A 20856-nucleotide genomic window follows, 5' to 3' on the forward strand; every position below is an offset into this window, starting at 1 on the left:
GCATTTCTTTGGGGGGCTGCACAGCCCTCCATGTGCTCGCCAGAGGTAGCCTGACTGCCATTAGGTATCGAGATGAGATCCTCAGACCCCTTGTGAGACCCTATGCTGGTGCGGTTGGCCCTGGGTTCCTCCTAATGCAAGACAATGCTAGACCTTATGTGGCTGGAGTGTGTCAGCAGTTCCTGCAAGAGGAAGGCATTGATGCTATGGACTGGCCCGCCCGTTCCCCAGACCTGAATCCAATTGAGCACATCTGGGACATCATGTCTCGCTCCATCCACCAACACCACGTTGCACCACAGACTCCAGGAGTTGGCGGATGCTTTAGTCCAGGTCTGGTAGGAGATCCCTCAGGAGACCATCCGCCACCTCATCAGAGCATTTCCAGGCGTTATAGGGAGGTCATAAAGGCACATGGAGGCCACACACACTACTGAGCCTCATTTTGACTTGTTTTAAGGACATTACATCAAAGTTGGATCAGCCTGTAGCGTCGTGTTCCACTTTAATTTCAAGTGTCACTCCAAATCCAGACCTCCATGGGTTGATACATTTGATTTCCAATGATGATTTTTGTGTGATTTTGTTATCAGCACATTCAACTATGTAAAGAAAAAAGTATTTAATAAGAATATTTGAATCATTCAGATCTAGGATGTGTTATTTTAGTGTTGCCTTTATTTTTGTTGAGCAGTGTATTTAAAATGTTCATGTTAAGACAAATATTTGTGAAAGAAAGGTCATATTGTCCCATCTTTCAAGAAACAGCTCATTTTTCTCTCAGCCTTATGTCAAAATGTGTAAAGTAGCATGAGATTAACTGTAATATTGCATATTTTTCTCTCTGTCCCATAAATGGGGCCTTGCTCGAAACTTACGGAGGGGCCCAGCGAATCTGTGCTACGCCACTGTGAAGCAGACTCATATCAGTTGTTTTCAACTCATGATTATCACCCACACTATGAAGTTGTGATATTGTTGTCGACATGTTTATCACTGAACAATTTATGGCTTTTTTTAGGCTGCATGTTCTATATGAAATATTAGCCAATGATACATAAAACATTTAAAAATTGATCCACAAGTACAAGTGTAACAACTGCTCCATAACAGAATAAACATTTCAACACATTTGGCATCGACCATATAATATATAATCACTGGACTGTCACTGATATGTCGTGAAGGAAGGTGTGACTACAGGTTAACAGCACTTCCTGTTATTTCACTGTTATTTATACTGATGGGAACACACAAATGTAAACCTTGTTATGGGCTGTTCAGTGAAGGTAGTGTGGAAGTCTACCTAGTATTCTGGAGGGGAATTCAGTCTATTATCCAATTTCAGGGATATTAAATTGTCATTTTTGGTTGATACTTTTTTTCAATAGATTTGGCTACATGATTATGACTAGATTTGAAGACTTTCGGAGAGGCAGATATGTTAGTTTGTGTGCAGTAAGGGAGGAATTTTACTATCAGCCCAAGGGAACCTTTGGCTCTGTGGATTCCTTAGTAAAGTAAATGGCTAAGCCACAGTTAAAAGCAATGACAGATCTGCTCTCTTTTTGCACAGACACTGTGTCTAACTTCACATGCATAGACCATTTTAGTGCAAATTTGAATTTGAAAGCTTCAAAGTGTTTTTGGTCATTGCACAACACCAGAGTCACACAACTGAAACAAAATCTTTGAAACTCAATAATTACCTTTCCATTGTTATTTAGGTTCAAATAATGTGCTATTTTAAACAGATTGAGTTAGGCCTACTCTCAACTCTCAAGATTGCAAGATTCAAGGAAGTACTGAACGTGTGATGGGTGTTTAAAAAAATGGTCAAACAGCTGTCTATTCACAGGAAGTGTAGGTTAGTTCAACTACGTACTTAGGTTTTCCTCTTAGACTGGCACCAGAGTAAATTGAACTCTAATTGAAGAAAATGTAACTCTGCTAACATTTGGTCCCAGTCTAAAAAGAGTAAAACATACTCGGGCAACAGAGTTGCATAAGCTAAATGTAGTGTTAATATTTAACTCTGCATCATTTTGTTTCACTCTGTACAGTATTAATTGAAAATTACTCTGTTACTTTTTTTATCTCTCTGTAGTGTTGTTCAGTATTCTAGAGCTTATTATTTCAAGTAATGTTTACTCTCCTATGGGGTTAAGCTCAACACTATTTTCAGGTTTATATGGACACATTTAATAATATATATATTTTTATTTCACCAATATAACCACGCTGCGTTTTGTCCGCCTCTACTTCACCACAGGAATACCGTTACAAGTGCGACACAAACAACAACACATAATTACACATGGAATAAACAAACATACATTCTATAATACAATAGAAAAAGTCTATATACAGTGTGTGCAAATGAGGTAGGATAAGGGAGGTAAGGCAATAAATAGGTGGCATAGTGTCAAAATAATTACAATATAGCAATTAAACAATGGAGTGATAGATGTGCAGAAGATGAGTGTGCAAGTAGAAATACTGGGTGCAAAGGAGCAAAATAAATGAAATAAATAACAGTATGGGGATGAGGTAGTTGGATGGGCTATGTACAGGTGCAGGGATCTGTGAGCTGCTCTGACAGCTGGTGTTTATAGTTAGTGAGGGAGATATGAGTCTCCAGCTTCAGTGATTTTTGCAGTTCATTCCAGTTGTTGGCAGCAGGGAACTGGAAGGAAAAGCGGCCAAATGAGGAATTGGCTTTGGAGGTGACCAGTGAAATATACCTGCTGGAGCGCGTGCTACGGGTGGGTGCTGCTATGGTGACCAGTGAGATGAGGTAAGGCGGGGCTTTACCTAGCAAAGACTTATAGATGACCTGGAGCCAGTGGGTTTGTCGACGACTATGAAGCAAGGGCCAGCCAACGAGAAAATACAGGTCGGGCTGGTGGGTAGCATATGGGGCTTTGGTGACAAAACGGATGGCACTGTGATAGACTGCATCCAAACTCTCCTTGATTTACTGTGTATCTGAGAGAGTGTAGTGAGTGAAACAGGAACTGCAGAACATTATATTAATGAATTAAATAAATCATCCTCATCCAACAAGGTTTCAGATTGCCTCCCTCACACTACTGCCACACCTTTTAGCTATGCCTGGGAGACAGACATACACTTAATATTCCATCCCCTCCTAATAGATTTCTGTAAATGCTGATGACAGAAATGTTTTTGACCACGTGCAGCTTAGTCATTTATGTGTGACATTCTGAGAATGAAATAAATGTCATGAAAATAGATATTCATCCAAAAATTAATTTCCTTTCTGTCAAAGTCTGAGTCGCTACCGGTGCATGTATTGGAAACAAGATAAGGACCGGAGAAAAAATTGTGATCAAAGAAATGTCACCATGTCTAGAATATCACCCAGTGGATTGTGCACATCACATAGCAAGTGGTCATCACGCATCTCACACCAGGGTGCTTACCTGCCGTGACGGACTGATTTACAGTTGAAATGGTTGATATTATTGCTTTGTAAATCAAGCCATAGTAGATGAAATAGCATTACAAGCAGTGGCAGAAACATTTATTTTGATAAACTGATATAACTTGTCATTGAACTCTAGAGTTCAGAATGCTAGTTAAGTGTGCATGAGCTCATCTTAAACCATGATGATGCACCCTCTGTCTTTCTCCCCCCGCCAGGCCCAGTCTCTCTGTGGATACAGGGCCCAGTGCAGCACACTTTCTTACTAATTAGGCAGTTGTGTCTCAGGTTGTCATGGCAGAGCTCTACATATCTGGGGGGGGGCTTAATTTAGCAGTGCTATTAGCATGACCCTTCACACTCTCTCCCTCAAATCATCGCCATGAGGAAGGATGAGACCCAGAGCACCACTCATTAGACACATAATCACGTCTGAGGAGGAAGGACTTTACTTGACTTGACCAGAGCTGACGGCAATGGCCTTGGGTTACACTCATCAGATACAGACAGCCACAGGCAATTAGGAGGAATGTGTAGCCATTTATCTGAGCATACAAAAGAGGGTAATTATATGCTTTACCATATTCACTCAGGTACTTCACAAAATACAAACGCATATTTTTTAAAAACGAATTTTATTAATCACTGAACTAATCGCAAAACGCTAATACCCCTGGGTTTAGTGTTATAATAAGACTTGTTCAAGTTAATTCAGTCTGAGGGAGCCTGTTGGTGATTAATTAAGCCCTTTGAAGACATATTGTTAGTATGAGCACAGAGCTTCAGTGATGGACTGCTGTGCTGATGCAGACAGCTGATGACGAAGTGCTGACGTCTCAAATGATGAGTCACCACCACTCCACGTCCTCACTGACGGAGGGGGCCCCCCATTGTACTGCCTGCTCTGCCACGAGTCTGCCTCCCTGGCCCCCTGCCTCTGGGCCTCCCGCTCCACACTGTAGCACCATACTGCCAGAGAAACACAGACAGCTCACATCATCGGGTCATTCCCTGCATATAGACTCTAGTGTGTGATGCAGTCAACACGCCAAAGCTCCTAAACACAAACCAGAGGGCCAGGACTCGACCAGAGCTTCGACTACGTCTGTCTCTGTGTGTTTGCGTGTTGTTCTGTGTTGCTCTTTCATGCTAACAACTTCTGGTCACACACTTTCCCATCTGATTTCATTATAATGGTGCTACAATCAGCAAATTCATGTAGTGGTTGTGTTTGAGTTGCCCAGCAACTACATGTCTGTTAACATAAAAGGGTCTGACTTACGTCAGATTATGAGAAGGGAGTGTTCTGGAGGGGTTGATGGCCGTGCCTTAAATTCTGAGTATAATAGGAGTTGACCTGTGTGGACCCCAAATTAGGAGAGAAGCAGGGTGGCCCTGGAGTGAAAGAGTCCCAGTAACCAAGTCTGTTAAACACTTACTGTGTATGAAGAAAAACAAGGTGGATGGAAACCAGCTATGAACACAGAGGAACGGGAGAGCATACATGTACTCTTATTACACGCTTGAGGTGTCTTGGCCTTAATCAAAACAGACAAATATCTCAATTACTTTTCAAGTAGCACTTCAGGGCTAGCTAGTCTGTGTGTATCGCACTCTGACTTATTCACCTTACTTCACATTTGCTATTTTGCTATTGAGCAAACAGTTCATGAGTAACCAGGGAAGGGAATAGAGGAACCTACAATAACACCCCCATGTTTCAAATCATATGTGTACACCCCAGAGCCCAGAGCTGTATCTGGGGTCCTGGCACATATTCATCTGTGCCTGGAGAAGACATCAGCTTCCTGTGGATGTGGCAGATTTCATCCTGGAGCCTCATGGGCTCCTCTATTCTCTGCCATGCACCAGTAATCTCCTTCCCGTATTGGCTATGCGCTGTGCACAGCAGGCATGGAGGATGTGGTGGGGAGAGAATGGCACACAGCGGCGAGGAGGAGCATGTAGCTCGGCCTGATTAGAGCTGGAGTGCTACCTCACGTGGGGTCCTCTGAGGGTATGCATGTCACGTTCTCAATGATGCGCCTCCACATGGCTGTGTCAAGCCAACGTGCTGGGGTGAGTGTTACAATGGTCGATTGTCTTTTCTTCTCTTTATGCCCCAGTTCAAACATCTCATTTTGATACCATGGACTACCTTTCTCTGACTGGCTTTTAGACTGTGAAGATATAAGGGAGGGTGTTGAACAGAGAGTCTGTCAGCAGGAGAGCATAATGTCTATCTCTTTGATCTGGCACCCATCCACACAAAATAAATATCTTCTTTGGAACAAACTGTATACTTTCACAATGTAAAACAGCTTAATAGCAGATTATGTTTGCATTACAATGGAACAAGCAATTCTTTTAAAGAGATTCTCAGCTACTTTTGTATACTTTTTAGCCAGTAGTTCTGAAAGTAGCACTCACTTTCGGCTTGAAAGTGGTCCCGGAAATTGAGTACTATGTCATATATGTACAGATATGTGCACCACGTCATTGCTCTCTCTCTCTCTGCTGTGTCCACATGAGCTGTTGGGCCTGCCCTGCAACCTCATTGGATAACGCCTGGCAGGTCTCTTGCGAGCTGTCACTGAAATGCGAGGGGCTGAATCTCATTGGCTAGAACACTAATTACTAGGGGGCTGGCCCACATGGGAGGAAATGAAGGCAAAATTGCACGGCACAGCTTCAAGAAAAGTCGCTTTCAAATTAAGGATTTTGTGGCTAATTGAGGTAACACAGTAATTCTGCTAATAGATTATGCATGTATGAACAACACATTGACACATCCAGCCCAAAGCAGGAGGTTTCAAAAATACTTTCTTAGTCGCCAAAGTACCGGAGCATGTCTTTAATGGTACTGTGAATGATTCATGTGACATACTATCAAAACATTTGTGGCTGAAAATGCATGGTCTAAAGAAATCATCAAAACATCAAGGTAGCAATTAAACTGTGTTTATGCAGGCAAAATTGAATAATTATTGGTCAGTAGATTACAAATAGCTAAATTTAGAACCCTAGCTAAATAAATTAAACTCTTCTCACAGAACCTTAACTACATTGAGGGAGTCCACCCCCCAGTAAATATCCTCTCACCACAGATACAACAAATTCAAAGCAGAAGTAGAGCAGTATCATATTACAATGAGGGGTGTGTCCATGGGAGAGATAAGTGTGGGGTTTGCTGCTAGCAAGAAGTCCAAAAGATAAACATGAGCACAAGCACACGTCACACACATCCTGAGAGAAGACAGTTGTTGTTGCAATACATACAGGCCAACCAAACTACTAGTCTTGAATAAAACTAAAGAATTACAAGCACACCTTCAAACTGTATAGTTTATTCATTCTAATAGTCATCTCCCTAAACCTGTTTATATTTTACTCTTGCTGCTGACCTGAAAATCAGCAGATCTAACCTTGCGTGCTGTAGTTGTCTGTGCTCCTGCTGGGTGAGAGCTGGGTGTGGCCTCTTGTCAGCCTGCTACTAGCCTGCCAGGAAAGCTACAAACACAGTCCAAAAATTCTAACTTCTCAACCACGTGACCACACACACACATACACACACACACAAAATAGTTCAATTGAAGGAAACACAATGTTTCCAAACTGTCAATGAATGACAACACCTCATACAAGGAATTTTTCAGCAGAAAATGATGAATCCCTACTCCTTATCTTTTAGCCCCCACTGACCATGGTTTAGCCTGCTAAACCCTTCGGAGCATGTTTGATTCTGTTGTAAACCTGGTTTATGAGACATTATTTTTAGTCATCCACGATGGCTCAGGAAGAGTCAAACCTTGATTTTGACCCTGGTAAGGTAGTTGTTGATGTCACGATGGGGAGGGAGTCACACTCTACCTTGGGTTCAGAGAGCCACACCTCGATCACATGTTCCCCTCAGTGTTCAGTCCTGCTTACACATATCTGGGATGATGCGTCACAGCAGCTTATTTCATCTGGTGGGCCTTTCAGCCAGACACCAACACACACACACACACATGCACATGAACAAACATACGCACACATGCTGGAACTTTCACAAGCAAACTCTTTCTGTGAAAGATTTCCAATAAATATCCTCTTACCAGTGTTCTAAACATAAAGCAGAAGTACATTTTCTGGGCTGTATCATTTTACAATGAGACTGGGTTGATAAGAGATAAGCATAAGATACCAACACATGCGCACACACTCACACGCAGGCACGCACACACACATACTGTACATGAAAAAACACAAGCACTCAGAGTATTGCTTTTCGAATGAAAGGTTACTATTGGGCAATTTCACAGTGACAGAATGACGCTGAGAGACTCGGATTTATCACTTTAAATACAGTACCAGTCAAAAGTTTGGACACACCTACTCATTCAAGGGTTTTTCTTTATTTTTACTATTTTCTACATTGTAGAATAATAGTGAAGACATCAACATTATGAAATAACACACATGGAATCATGTAGTAACCAAAAAAGTGTTAAACAAATTAAAATATATTTTACATTTGAGATTATGCAAAGTAGCCACCCTTTGCCTTGATAACAGCTTTGCACATTTCTTGGCATTCTCTCAACCAGCTTCACCTGGAATGCTTTTCCAACAATCTTGAAGGAGATCCCACAAATGCCTAGCACTTGTTGGCGCCTTTTCCTTCAATCAATACAAAACTCTACAAAAACAATAAACGTAATGAAAACCGAAAACAGCCTATACTTGTGTCAACTAACACAGAACAAGGACATCAGGACACTAAGGACAATCACCCACAACACAACCAAAGAATATGGCTGCCTAAATATGGTTCCCAATCAGAGACAACGATAAACACCTGCCTCTGATTGAGAAACACTTCAGACAGCCATAGACCTACCTAGAACACCCCACTAAGCTACAATCCCACTACATACACACCACATACAAAAACCCATGTCACACCCTGGCCTGACCAAATAAATTAAGATAAACACAAAAATACTTCGACCAGGGCGTGACAGAACCCCCCTAAGGTGCGGACTCCCGAACGCACCTCAAAACAATAGGGAGGGTCCGGGTGGGCGTCTGTCCATGGTGGCGGCTCCGGCGCGGGACGTGGACTCCACTCAACCACTGTCTTAGTCCCTCCTCGCGTCCTTGAATAGTCCACCCTCGCCGCCGACCATGGCCTAGTAGTCCTCACCCAGAACCCCCCAGCAGATCGGGACTGAGGGGAAGCTCGGGACTGAGGGGAAGCTCAGGAGTGAAAGGAAGCTCAGGAGTGAAAGGAAGCTCAGGAGTGAAAGGAAGCTCAGGAGTGAAAGGAAGCTCAGGAGTGAAAGGAAGCTCAGGCAGGTTGATGGATCTTGGCTGACTGGCAGATCCTGGCTGACTGGCAGATCCTGGCCGACTGGAAGTTCTGGCGGATCCTGGCAGACTGGCGGATCCTTGCAGCCTGACAGCTCTTTGTAGACTGGCAGCTCTTTGCAGACTGGCAGCTCTGACTGCTTCATGCAGACTGACAGCTCTGACTGCTCCATGCAGACTGACAGCTCTGACTGCTCCATGCAGGCTGACAGCTCTGGCTACTCCATGCAGGCTGGCAGCACCTTGCAGACTGGCAGCTCCTTGCAGACTGACAGCTCTGGCTGCTCCATGCAGGCTGGCAGCACCTTGCAGACTGGCAGCTCCTTGCAGACTGACAGCTCCTTGCAGACTGACAGCTCCTTGCAGACTGACATCTCTGGCTGCTTCATGCAGACTGACAGCTCTGGCTGCGCTGAACAGACAGGAGACTCCAGCAGCGCTGTAGAGGAAGAAGGCTCTGGATGCGCTGAACAGACAGGAGACTCCAGCAGTGCTGTAGAACAGACGGGAGACTCCGGTAGCGCAGAAGAGGAGAAAGGCTCTGATAGCGCTGAACAGACGGGAGGCTCCGGCAGCGCAGGAGAGACGAGGCGCACTGTAGGCCTAATGCGTAGTGCTGGCACTGGTGGTACTGGGCCGAGGACACGCACAGGAAGCCTGGTGCAGGGAGCTGCTACCGGAGGGCTGGTGTGTGGAGGTGGCACAGGATGGGCTAGACCGTGAAGGCGTACTGGAGATCTTGAGAGCAGTGTTGGCACAGGACATGCAAGGCTAGGGATGTGCACAGGAGACCTGGTGCGTGAGGCTGGCACCAACTTCACCAGCCGACTAACACGCACCTCAGGACGGGTATGGAGCGCTGACCCAGGTGCCATCAAATCCCTGACACGTTCCGTCGGGCGAATTCCATGCAAAAAGCACCAACACAGCAACTCCCTCATTTCTCTCTCCTCCAATTTCCCCATTAACTCCTTCACAGTCTCTGCTTCGCTCACCTCCAACACCGGCTCTGGTTCTGGTCTCCTCCTTGGCTCCTCACGATAAACAGGGCGAGTTGGCTCAGGTATGACTCCTGACTCTGCCACTCTCTCCCTGAGCCCCCCCCCCGTCGAGGATTTCCTCCCATGTCCAGAAATCCTTAATACGCATCTCCTCTTTGGGCTGCTCCTGCCTGTTGACACGCTGCTTGGTCCGTTTGTGTTGGGTGATTCTGTAACGGTTTTCTAGTGGTGAAGGAGAGTCGGACCAAAATGCAGCGTGTAGATTGCGATCCATGTTTAATGGAAAAAAACACACGTAAACACGAATCAATACAAAACACTACAAAAACAATAAACGTAACGAAAACCGAAAACAGCCTATACTTGTGTCAACTAACACAGAACAAGGACATCAGGACACTAAGGACAATCACCCACAACACAACCAAAGAATATGGCTGCCTAAATATGGTTCCCAATCACAGACAACGATAAACACCTGCCTCTGATTGAGAACCACTTCAGACAGCCATAGACCTACCTAGAACACCCCACTAAGCTACAATCCCACTACATATACAGCACATACAAAAACCCATGTCACACCCTGGCCTGACCGAATAAATGAAGATAAACACAAAAATACTTCGACCAGGGCGTGACAGTCATCACACAATGATTTTTAGCCGCAACAAGTCCGTTTGGTGGGAACACATCAAATGGTGGGAAAATGTGCATATTTTCTTTATACATATTTTTTTAAATATATGTTTTTTAATCTGTTGCCAATTGGATGGAAACCTAGATACTGACTACACAGAGGAACTATGGAGCTCTGTCAGAGTGACCATCGGGTTTTTGGTCACCTCCCTGACCAAGGGCCTTCTCCACCGATTGCTTAGTTTGGCCTTGCGGCCAGCTCTAGGGAGTGTCTTGGTGGTTCCAAACTTATTCCATTTAAGAATGATGGAGGCCACTGTGTTCTTGGGGACCTTCAATGTTGCAGAATTGTTTTGGTACATTTCCCCATATCTGTGCTTCGACACAATCCTGTCTCGGCTCACTACTGACAATTCCTTTGACCTCATGGCTGGGTTTTTGCTCTGACATGCACTGTCAACTGCGGGACCTTAGGTGTGTGCCTTTCCAAATAATGACAATTAATTGAATTTACCACAGGTGGACTCCAATCAAGTTGTGGAAACATCAAGGATGATCGATATAAACAGGATGCACCTGAGCTCAATTTCAAGTCTCATAGCTAAGGGTCTGAATACTTATGTAAATAAGGTATTTGTTTTTTTTGGTTTTAATAAAATTGCTAGAATTTATAAACTGTTTTTGCTTTGTCATTGTGGAGATTCATTCATTTAATCAATTTTAGAATAAGGCCGTAACATAACAACATTTGGAAAAAGTCAAGGGGTCTGAATACTTTCCCAATCCACTGTATGCCTTAATTTAAGAAAATGTATAGACTCTTAGCTCATTTGACATCAAATTTGATGTACTCATAATATGATCATCACATGTTAGTGTTCATGGGTCTTTTTACGTGGAAATGCCCTATTACAGTGTAAGTACCAGAGGTAAGAAGTAGTTTCGTAGGAGTTCATGTTTTACCAAAACAAGAGTTTCACTTTCCAAAGTGACTATTACTGACTGTACTGGTGGCTATGGATTTAAAATACTACCACCATTCATATCTTTGGACCAAACACCATTGGATGGCTGAGTCCATTGTTATTAATGCCAGAGAACAAGTTGCAGCCAGTTCTTTTCTGTTGTTGTTCTGGTCTTTCTCAAAGCTTGGAAAAGGTTGGGAGTTACCAGGGCTGGATGTGTTGATTCATATCCCTGTTGCAAATAGACTTTCACACAAAGTGTATGTGTGAGTGTACAGTGTGTGTGCATGCGTATGTGCATGTGTGGGTATATTTGTCTTATGTGTCATGTCATTGCAAATGATACATTTTCATTGAGAATAGCAAACACCCACATATACCCTCACTCATCAGACAAGTCATTTATCAGAACCCATAGTTCACAACCTAGTTCACAACATGGTGGTGGTCTGGTTTGTGGCTCACTTTGTCTGCATGCTCTCCTTTCTTCTAAGAATGTCACTGTTACGTTAAGCAGCTACATTCCCCGCTGGATATGGGTGTGTCTCTAAGGAGATGAGGAAAGACTTGAGTCCTGAGAAGTGTTTACCAAGTCACTCTTAAGTACATTCCCAGGAAGGTGAAAAGGTGCTACCTGATCATCACACGTTTCATGCGTGTTCTGGGTAAATAAAGAAACTGACCCATAACTTCTAATCTGATTTAACAACAGATTTTTTTTGACAGTACGAGACACTATCAAACCATTGTGCTCACTGTGGGAGTCTCTTTAAACAACTAATGGACCAATCAATGCTATTAACCCTGCCTCAAGGTACACTCCATGACCTTATGTACTGTATGTGGACACCTGCTCGTAGAAAATCTTATTCCAAAATCATGGGCTTTAATATGAAGTTGGTCCCCCCTTTACTGCTATAACAGCCTCCACTCTTCTGGGAAGGCTTTCCACTAGATGTTGAAACATTGCTGCTGGGACTTGCTTCCATTCAGTCTCAAGAGCATTAGTAAGGAAAGGGCACTGATGGTGTGCAATTAGGCCTGGCACGCAATCAGCGTTCCAATTTCATCCCAAAGATGTTCGATGGGGTTGAGGCCAGGGTTCTGTGCAGGCCAGTCAAGTTCTTCCACTCCGATCTCAACAAACCATTTCTGTAGGACCTCTTTGTCATGCTGAAACAGGAAAGGGCCTTCCCCAAAACTGTTGCCACAAAGTTGGAAGCACAGCATCGTCTAGAATGTCATTGTATGCTGTAGTATTAAGATTTCCCTTCACTGGAACTAAGGGGCCTAGCACGAACCATGAAAAACATCCCCAGACCATTATATTCCTCATACATCAAACTTTATAGTTGGCACTATGCATTTGTCCGTCGGACTGCCAGATGGTGAAGTGTGAGTCATCACTCCAGAAAACACGTTTCCACTGCTCCAGAGTCCAATGGCGGCACGTTTTACACCACTTCAGCCGATGCTTGGGATTGCACATGGTGATCTTAGGCTTGTGTGTGGCTGCTCGGCCATGGAAACCCATGTCATGAAGCTCCCGACGTGCAGTTCTTTTGCTGACGTTGCTTCCAGAGGCAGTTTGGAGTTCGGTAGTGAGTGTTGCAACTGAGGAAAGACACTTTTTGCACGTTATGCGCTTCAGCACTCGGCAGTCCCGTTTTGTGAGCTTGTGTGGCCTACCACTTTACAGCTGAGCCATTGTTGCTCCTAGATGCTTCCACTTCACAATAACAGTACTTACAGATGACCGGGGCAGATATTTGACGAACTGACTTGTTAGAAAGGTGGCATTCTATGACGGTGCCACAATTAAAGTCACTGAGCTCTTCAGTAAGGCCATTATGCTGCCAATGTTTGTCTATGGAAATGCATGGCTGTGTGCTCAATTTTTATACACCTGTCAGCAACGGGTGTGGCTTAAATAGTCAAATGCACTTATTTGAACAGGTGTCCACATACTTTTGTATATATAGTGTACCATCGAAGAGCAGAACTACAGCACGGCTTTCAAAGATGTGTGTTGACGTTTGGAATTAGATTGGAGAAGTGATATGATATGCCTAGTTGACTTTCAAATGCTTCAGATGTGGCTTCATTTGATATCACATTAAGCCAGAGGCTGCCTGGCTGCCACCCTATCCAAATCCACTAATTATGTGTGTGTGTGTGTGTGTGTGTGTGTGTGTGTGTGTGTGTGTGTGTGTGTGTGTGTGTGTGTGTGTGTGTGTGTGTGTGTGTGTGTGTGTGTGTGTGTGTGTGTGTGTGTGTGTGTGTGTGTGTGTGTGTGTGTGTGTGTGTGTGTGCGTGTGTGCGTGTGTGTGTGCGTGCGTGCGTGCGTGCGTGCGTGCGTGCGTACATTGCAATTTTCATCCCCAGGCTCCAGTGGCCAGCAGGCCCAGTACACCTGAGATCAATGCAGGAGATATTCCTCACCTCTTTCTTTGGACAAACTTGTTTGCTTTGCTCCATGCAGAAATCTGAGCATGACAGCCATCTGATAGCCATTGTGTATCCAATTTTTCTTTGCCGGTCTCACATGTTTGGAATGTGCTAATCCTTCTGCATGAGTTAAATGGATAGTATTCCTCACCCTTTGACTATTACACAGCACATCAAATAGTGGATAGACCTTGGGTTGACTCTACAAAGCCCTGTTAGGTGTGTTCATTAGACTGTTTGACATGTCCCCGTATCATAGTAAATAACAACGGCTCTCTCTATCATGCATCATTAACATGGCTTTCATCTCTGCCAAGAAAACAAACCTCTGCCAAAAATGCTGTTCTGTTGAATAGATATGAATTCAGTGTTTTGAACAGATGTCAAATAAAAAGGGTGTCAACTGAGGACTACAACTGGAATTGATTACCTTTCCTAATATTTGCAAAGATGATCTTTATCCTGAATAAACCTAATGCAATCACAACAGCTGTCAGTGCACATGTTTGTGTTGTTGACTTTGGGTCTGTAAGGAGCTGAGGGGGGCAGACTCCTCGTGCCCCCAGGACATTTTAACGGTGTTGGTCTTTGTCCTGAGTGCAGATCCACAGATGTTGCTCTCCATGGGTTTATGATTATGATGTGGTAAATGACAGAGTCCAGTCTGTATCTCTCCGGAAATGCTCTGACCCTGTTTCAGGATGCTTTTGACATAAGATACTTGTGTCAGAGACGGCTGTGATGATGGAGTCAATCCTTTATTGCTATGTTCCATGGCTCATTCCTGCCAGATCTGGCAGCACAAATGTCAGTGTGCTTTCCACTCGATTTACCCCATAAACCTCTCGCCAGCCTATCTGTCGTATGGAAGCAGGTAAATTGCTGCTCGTGAAGACTGTTCCAGGGATTTCCTTGGCCATATCCTAACATACTGTAAAACCATCACTGTAGTAATCCATCAGACCAAGTCTTTTAGGATCAGGTGCAGCAGGCAGCAGCACCCACACAATACGCCAGGTGCATCCCTACCAGTGAATCAGGCTGTCTGATTCAGACAAATAGCTGTGAAGTGCTCTCAACAAAGACATTGCCGCTGTCTGCAACAGGCGACCGACAGGGTTCAATCAATGTATCCATCAGAGAATGGCTAGAGAGTAATGACATTCTCCCTCTTCGTCTCTGTCATTTTATGCCTTTTACACACTGGGACTGTCATATTTTTTTCTGCAAATAGAATACACTGCATGGTATTATTTTTAAAGTAGCTTTTATCTTGACATTTTAGTTTCAATTATTTTACCATCCTTCAACTTTGAATCACATCATGGCAAAAAGCAATGTGGCTTGTTTCATTCATTTATGTAACTCTCTGTTACATATTCTAAAAAGATCTCATTCAAGCTTCAAGCCTCTGAGACACGACTAGCTGTATTTCATTGATGGACATCACAGCAGGGAGAATTTACTCAAACAGCTTAGTCACCACCCTTTTAGGAGCTGGCACGGGGCCCAGGAGGACTACCTCAGGGGAAGGGCTAAATTTGACTCCACAGTACACAGTCCTAATCAGCTGCATCAAAACAATCATTAACTGAGCTCCAGCCTGCCTGTCTACCTGCCTCTCTATCTCTCTCTGTCTACTCACAGACCAGGGAATCGCCTCAGGGACAGACAGACCAGGGGACTCACGTCAGGAACAGACAGACCAGGGGACTCACCTCAGGGACAGGCAGACCAGGGGACGCACCTCAGGGACAGACCAGGGGACGCACCTCAGGGACAGACAGACATACCAGGGGACTCCCCTCAGTGACAGAGGGAGAGATTCACCTCAGAAACAGACAGACCAAGGGACTCACCTCAGGGACAGACAGACCAGGGGACTTACCTCAGGGACAGGCAGACCAGGGGACGCACCTCAGGGACAGACAGGCATACCAGGGGACTCCCCTCAGGGACAGAGGGAGAGATTCACCTCAGAAACAGACAGACCAAGGGACTCACCTCAGGGACAGAGGGAGAGATTCACCTCAGAAACAGACAGACCAAGGGACTCCCCTCAGGGACAGAGGGAGAGATTCACCTCAGAAACAGACAGACCAAGGGACTCACCTCAGGGACAGAGGGAGAGATTCACCTCAGAAACAGACAGACCAAGGGACTCACCTCAGGGACAGAGGGAGAGATTCACCTCAGAGACAGACCAGGGGACTCACCTCAGGGACAGAGGGAGAGATTCACCTCAGAAACAGACAGACCAAGGGACTCACCTCAGGGACAGAGGGAGAGATTCACCTCAGAGGATCACCCTCCTCTCACCCTTATTTTTCTAAAGTAGAATTGATCAACTACTCTGGACCTCTAGAGCTCCACAAACTCAATACAAACAAGACCTCACACATAGCATAGTACCACACGTAACAGAGCGGAAGACTTGCAACGCACGCTTTACACTGCATCAGGCTCTGGCAAGAAATACAAAACCACACAGAGGCATGACACAGTCTAAGGGAACCCTTGCCCATGGATCCTCAGAAATGGCTATATTCTAGAAAGTAGAGTGCAAACAACAAATCTTTACATATAGGACAGCTGTTTTATCTTTATACTGCTTTGTCCACAAATTGTTTGTCTCGTCTCAATTAGCTACATTCAGTTGTATGTAAATATCAAGAGGAAGATCCTAAACAACCTGATGATTGGGTAATCTATGTGGGAGATTACACATGTTGCGTGGCACACTGTTCATTAGCTTTATCCTAATTTGTTTACCTATTAGAAACACCCAGTTATATGGCTGTGGATGAACAAAATTATTTTACACTTTTTATGAAGGGAGCATGACATTTGCCAGCAAATAACTGAATTTATGCCATTTCGTTCAGTTAGTTTTCTTTTACAACTCAAGCGGTAATTTGAAAAAGAATGATCAGGTTACAATGTTGAAGTAAGAATTGGATGTGAAGTATGATATGAGTTTGTTTCGGCTCCACAGGTGTCAATGTGTTACGTTCTATACATGCAATGGCTTATTAATGGGGCGTGGGTTGTAAACCCAAGCCATTGGCTGCAATTTTAGTGGTGTCATCCCATAGAGCGTGAGGGAGGGTAGAGGACTCTGGCCGAGTGTGAAGGGTGTGTTCAGCAAGCCATCTGCTCCCGTTACTGGTTCATTAGTCAGGCTGCCCTCTGATCAGCAGGTACACTAGGACTGCCCCTTAGTGTGATAATATATGTTACATTCCTTATTAAAATGAGGGGTGATGGATGGCCAAGTCTATGTTTGAGTTTTTACAACAAATGATAGTCCCACTAAGCGCAAACCAGATGGGATGATGTATCGCTGCAGGATGCTGTGTTAGCCATAATAAGTGTGCCTTGAATTCTAAATAAATCACAGTGTCATTAGCAAAGCACCCCCACACCATCACACCTCCTCCATTCTTCACGGTGGGAACCAGACATGCAGAGATCATCCGTTCACATACTCTGCGTCTGAACAAAGACACAGCGATTGGAACCAAAAATCGCAGACCAAAGGACAGATTTCCACTGGTCTAATGTCCATTGCTCGTATTTTTTGGCTCAAGCAAGTCTCTTCTTATTGGTGTCCTTTAGTAGTGGTTTCCTTGCAGCAATTCGACCATGAAGGCTTGATTCACTCAGTCTCCTCAGTCTCCTCCAACTTTATCTTGGCCAGGTCGCAGTTGCAAATGAGAACTTGTTCTCAAATAGCCTACCTGGTTAAATAAAGGTGTTCTCAACTAGCCTACCTGGTTAAATAAAGGTGTTCTCAACTAGCCTACCTGATTAAAGAAAGGTGATCTCAACTAGCCTACCTGGTTAAATAAAGGTGAAATAAAAATATATAAATAAAAAAAACAGTTGATGTTGAGATGTGGAAGGTAACTCTGTGTCTTCCTTTCCTGTGGCGGTCCTCATGAGAGCCAGTTTCATCATAGAGCTTGATGGGTTTTGCGACTGCACTTTGAAGAGACTTTCAAAGTTCTTGAAATGTTCCGGATTGACTGTCCTTCATGTCTTAAAGTAATGATGGACTGTCGTTTCTCTTTGCTTATTTGAACTCCCACGTGGCGCAGTGGTCTAAGGCACTGCAATTCAGTGCATAGAGGTCCCTGGTTCAAATCAAGTGATTCAGGGACCTTTGCACAGTCCCTGGATCAAATCCAGGCTGTATCACATCTGTCTGTGATTGGGAGTCATATAGGGCAGCGCACAATTGGCCCAGCGTCATTTGGGTTTGGCTGGGGTAGGCAGTCATTGTAAATAAGAAGTTGTTCTTAACTGTCTTGCCTAGTTAAATATATATATTTGAGCTGCTCTTGCCGTAATATGGACTTGGTCTTTTACCATTAAGAAGGAAAGAAATTGAACAAATGAACTTTTAACAAAGCACAGCTGTTAATTGAAATTAATTCCAGGTGACTACCTCATGAAGCTGGTTGAGAGAATGCTAAGAGTGTGCAAAGCTGTCATCAAGGCAAAGGCTGGCTACTTTGAAGAATCTCGATTTGTTTAACACTTTTTTTTCTTATTACATGATTCAAATATGTGTTATTTAATTGTTTTGATGTCTACACTATTATTCTACAATGTAGAAAATATAAAAGAATTAAGAAAAACCTTGGAATGAGTAGGTGTGTCCAAACCTGGACTTGAACTGTATATATTATTGTTGTAATTGTGTCTTTACCCTAAAGTGGTGCTGTTGATCATGATACTCCCAGCGGTGTTTACCTTCCCAGAAGTCCATAGGTGTACTGTGAATCTGCCAGCAGTAATGTGATCTCGTCCTGTTGCATGGCTATAGCACACTCCTCCAGGGCCTGTGTGTTAAAAAGCATTGTGTTACCCACAGCTCCCTCACTGTTAATGGTTTATTTTCACACATATAAAGAGTTATTCATTTACCTCGCATACATTGAAACACTATAGAAATATAGAATACCAATGGACAATTTCTAGTTCTGTTGTGTTATGGCTACACTGAGACCTATAGATATCACATGTACATTCTCTGAAGGATAAGTCCAACCCTGTGTTATGCTTAGCAAATGCAGTTGTGTGTGACAGGGTGCAGGATAGGTGTGTTGGAACCTGTCCTGTCAATCAGAATGTCTTTAGATCCCACCTGGTTGACATCTCCCTCTCCGATGACGAACACCAGTTTACGGTCTTTCTCCACCACACTCCGATCCTCCAGCACTCCCTGCATTTTGACTGTGACCTCCTGACCCCAGGCTGGATGCTCAGCTTTCTGGGGGCCAGGCGTCAGCACCTTCTTCCTCAACAGGCGGTCATCTGGGAGAAGGAAGGATCAAGGGACGGACAGAGAGAAGGAGGAGGGTGAAAGAGGTGGCAGAGGGTTAATCTGCTTGTTGTTGATCAAAGAGGCACTTGGAGAAAAATAAAAATAGGAAAGGGCATAATGTCATGTAATACAGTTTAAATGAAACATAATTTAATTAATTCAATTGCCATGACCACGAAGAAACATGACTCAAAAAAAATTCTGTAGAATTTGTTTGCATGCAAATTACAGGCAGTGCCACAACAATTGACAAACACATGTGTTTACAATAGAACAACAAAGTTTGCCATGAGTGCAATATTGCTTCAACAAAGCATTTCAATATTCCAACATAATTGCTTAAACGTTTTATGATGATGACTGTATTGAATGAGTAACATACCTGTGATGTCCTCCCAGTCTTCAGCCAGGAACAGCTCCTCAAAGCTGGAGGAGATCCACTGCACCATCTCATGGTCTGGGAAGAGACTCTCCTCTGAGCTCTCCCTGTCCTCCACAGACTCTGTCTCGCAGAACCTCACTGTTTTTACAAAACTGAGGGTCTTCTTCAGCTTCCTCTCTTCCACACAGGCGGTCTCTGTCTTCTTAGGGACAGTGTTTAATGTAGTGCCAGCATTACCTCCACCCTGGCATTCTATCCTGGGGTCTCCCTCCCCATGGGGCTCCGTATCTTCTTGTTGAGGCCCATGGGACAGTTCCTTCTCTTTCTGACTGTCCTTGTCACCAGGACCTGTGTAGGCCTGCTTCAACTCTGGCTCATTGGTCTCCACAACCCACTTCTCTTGCTCTCCAGAGCAGGGCTCTGTCTCCATCTCACTACAGGGAGCAATGGATACCATCTGTAAAGGCCTCCAAGAGAGATGATCTTCCTCCAGCCTATCTATCCCACGATGCCTGCCTGGTCGGTTGATTCTGTAGTGTGGAAGCAGTCGTTCGGTCTAGTTACGGCTGAGAGGTGCCTTCATCCATTAGCGACGGTCTGTAGTTTTTATGAAAACCGAAATCCACATAAATTCCTGTTAAATCCAATTTAAACCAGCCCCAAATCCCGGTTGCATCAATTGTTTTCCAGAACTTTGTTTTACCAACTAGAGCTATACACAGTCTCACCTCAACCTCCTATCAATCCTGCTACTCCTTGTTAGCCTACATATTCCAGAGAGTTAGGAGCAACAAGAAATTATCAATGGAAAGAAATTGTACAACAAATGAAACACATTCGGTCAGCAGGCTTGCGCGGCTGTAATCTGGAGGATTAGAAGAGTAAAATCTAATCTTCTTGAAAGTCTGTAAGCTTCTTAATGACTTCATCGTGCTGCTCCATCATGCCGTTTCCATAAATGCTTTCCACCAATAAGATCTCAGGGACTCTGCCGTCTTGGGTTCAGTTTTGTTTTACTATGTGGCACAATATCTTATTTTCCCTTTTTAAGTAGACAAGTGTTAAGAGGGAGACCTAGAATAGCCCTGATGACCTGTATGAGACGATGGGTGCTTTTTTTATTGAGTTGAGTGGATTTCCCTTAATATACTTATCAGCAACAATGTACTCACTTTCTTTCACTGATTTAATGTCTAATACGTTTGAAGGGAAAATCAATCAAACAGGAACATTTTGAGTGGCACAATCTAGATATAGGATCTGGGGATAGTATATTTCTACAAACAGAA

General features: G+C 43.9%; 1 protein-coding gene across 1 annotated transcript in view; it reads right to left on the reverse strand.

The window, feature by feature from the left end:
* Nucleotides 1-20394, reverse strand: part of LOC118396747 (peptidyl-prolyl cis-trans isomerase FKBP8-like) — a 49209-nt gene extending 28815 nt beyond the window's left edge. Inside the window, exons 1-3 of the mRNA XM_035791145.2 lie at nucleotides 19568-20394; nucleotides 19006-19175; nucleotides 18612-18700 (exon numbers count right to left, since the gene is read on the reverse strand). Coding sequence (XP_035647038.1) covers nucleotides 18612-18700; nucleotides 19006-19175; nucleotides 19568-20024 — 716 coding nt within the window. The 5' untranslated portion in view covers nucleotides 20025-20394. The remainder of the gene's footprint in view (nucleotides 1-18611; nucleotides 18701-19005; nucleotides 19176-19567) is intronic.
* Between the last annotated feature and the right edge of the window lie 462 nt (nucleotides 20395-20856).

This window comes from Oncorhynchus keta, chromosome 17 (genome assembly GCF_023373465.1).
Source record: "Oncorhynchus keta strain PuntledgeMale-10-30-2019 chromosome 17, Oket_V2, whole genome shotgun sequence".
Classification (NCBI taxonomy): domain Eukaryota; kingdom Metazoa; phylum Chordata; class Actinopteri; order Salmoniformes; family Salmonidae; genus Oncorhynchus; species Oncorhynchus keta.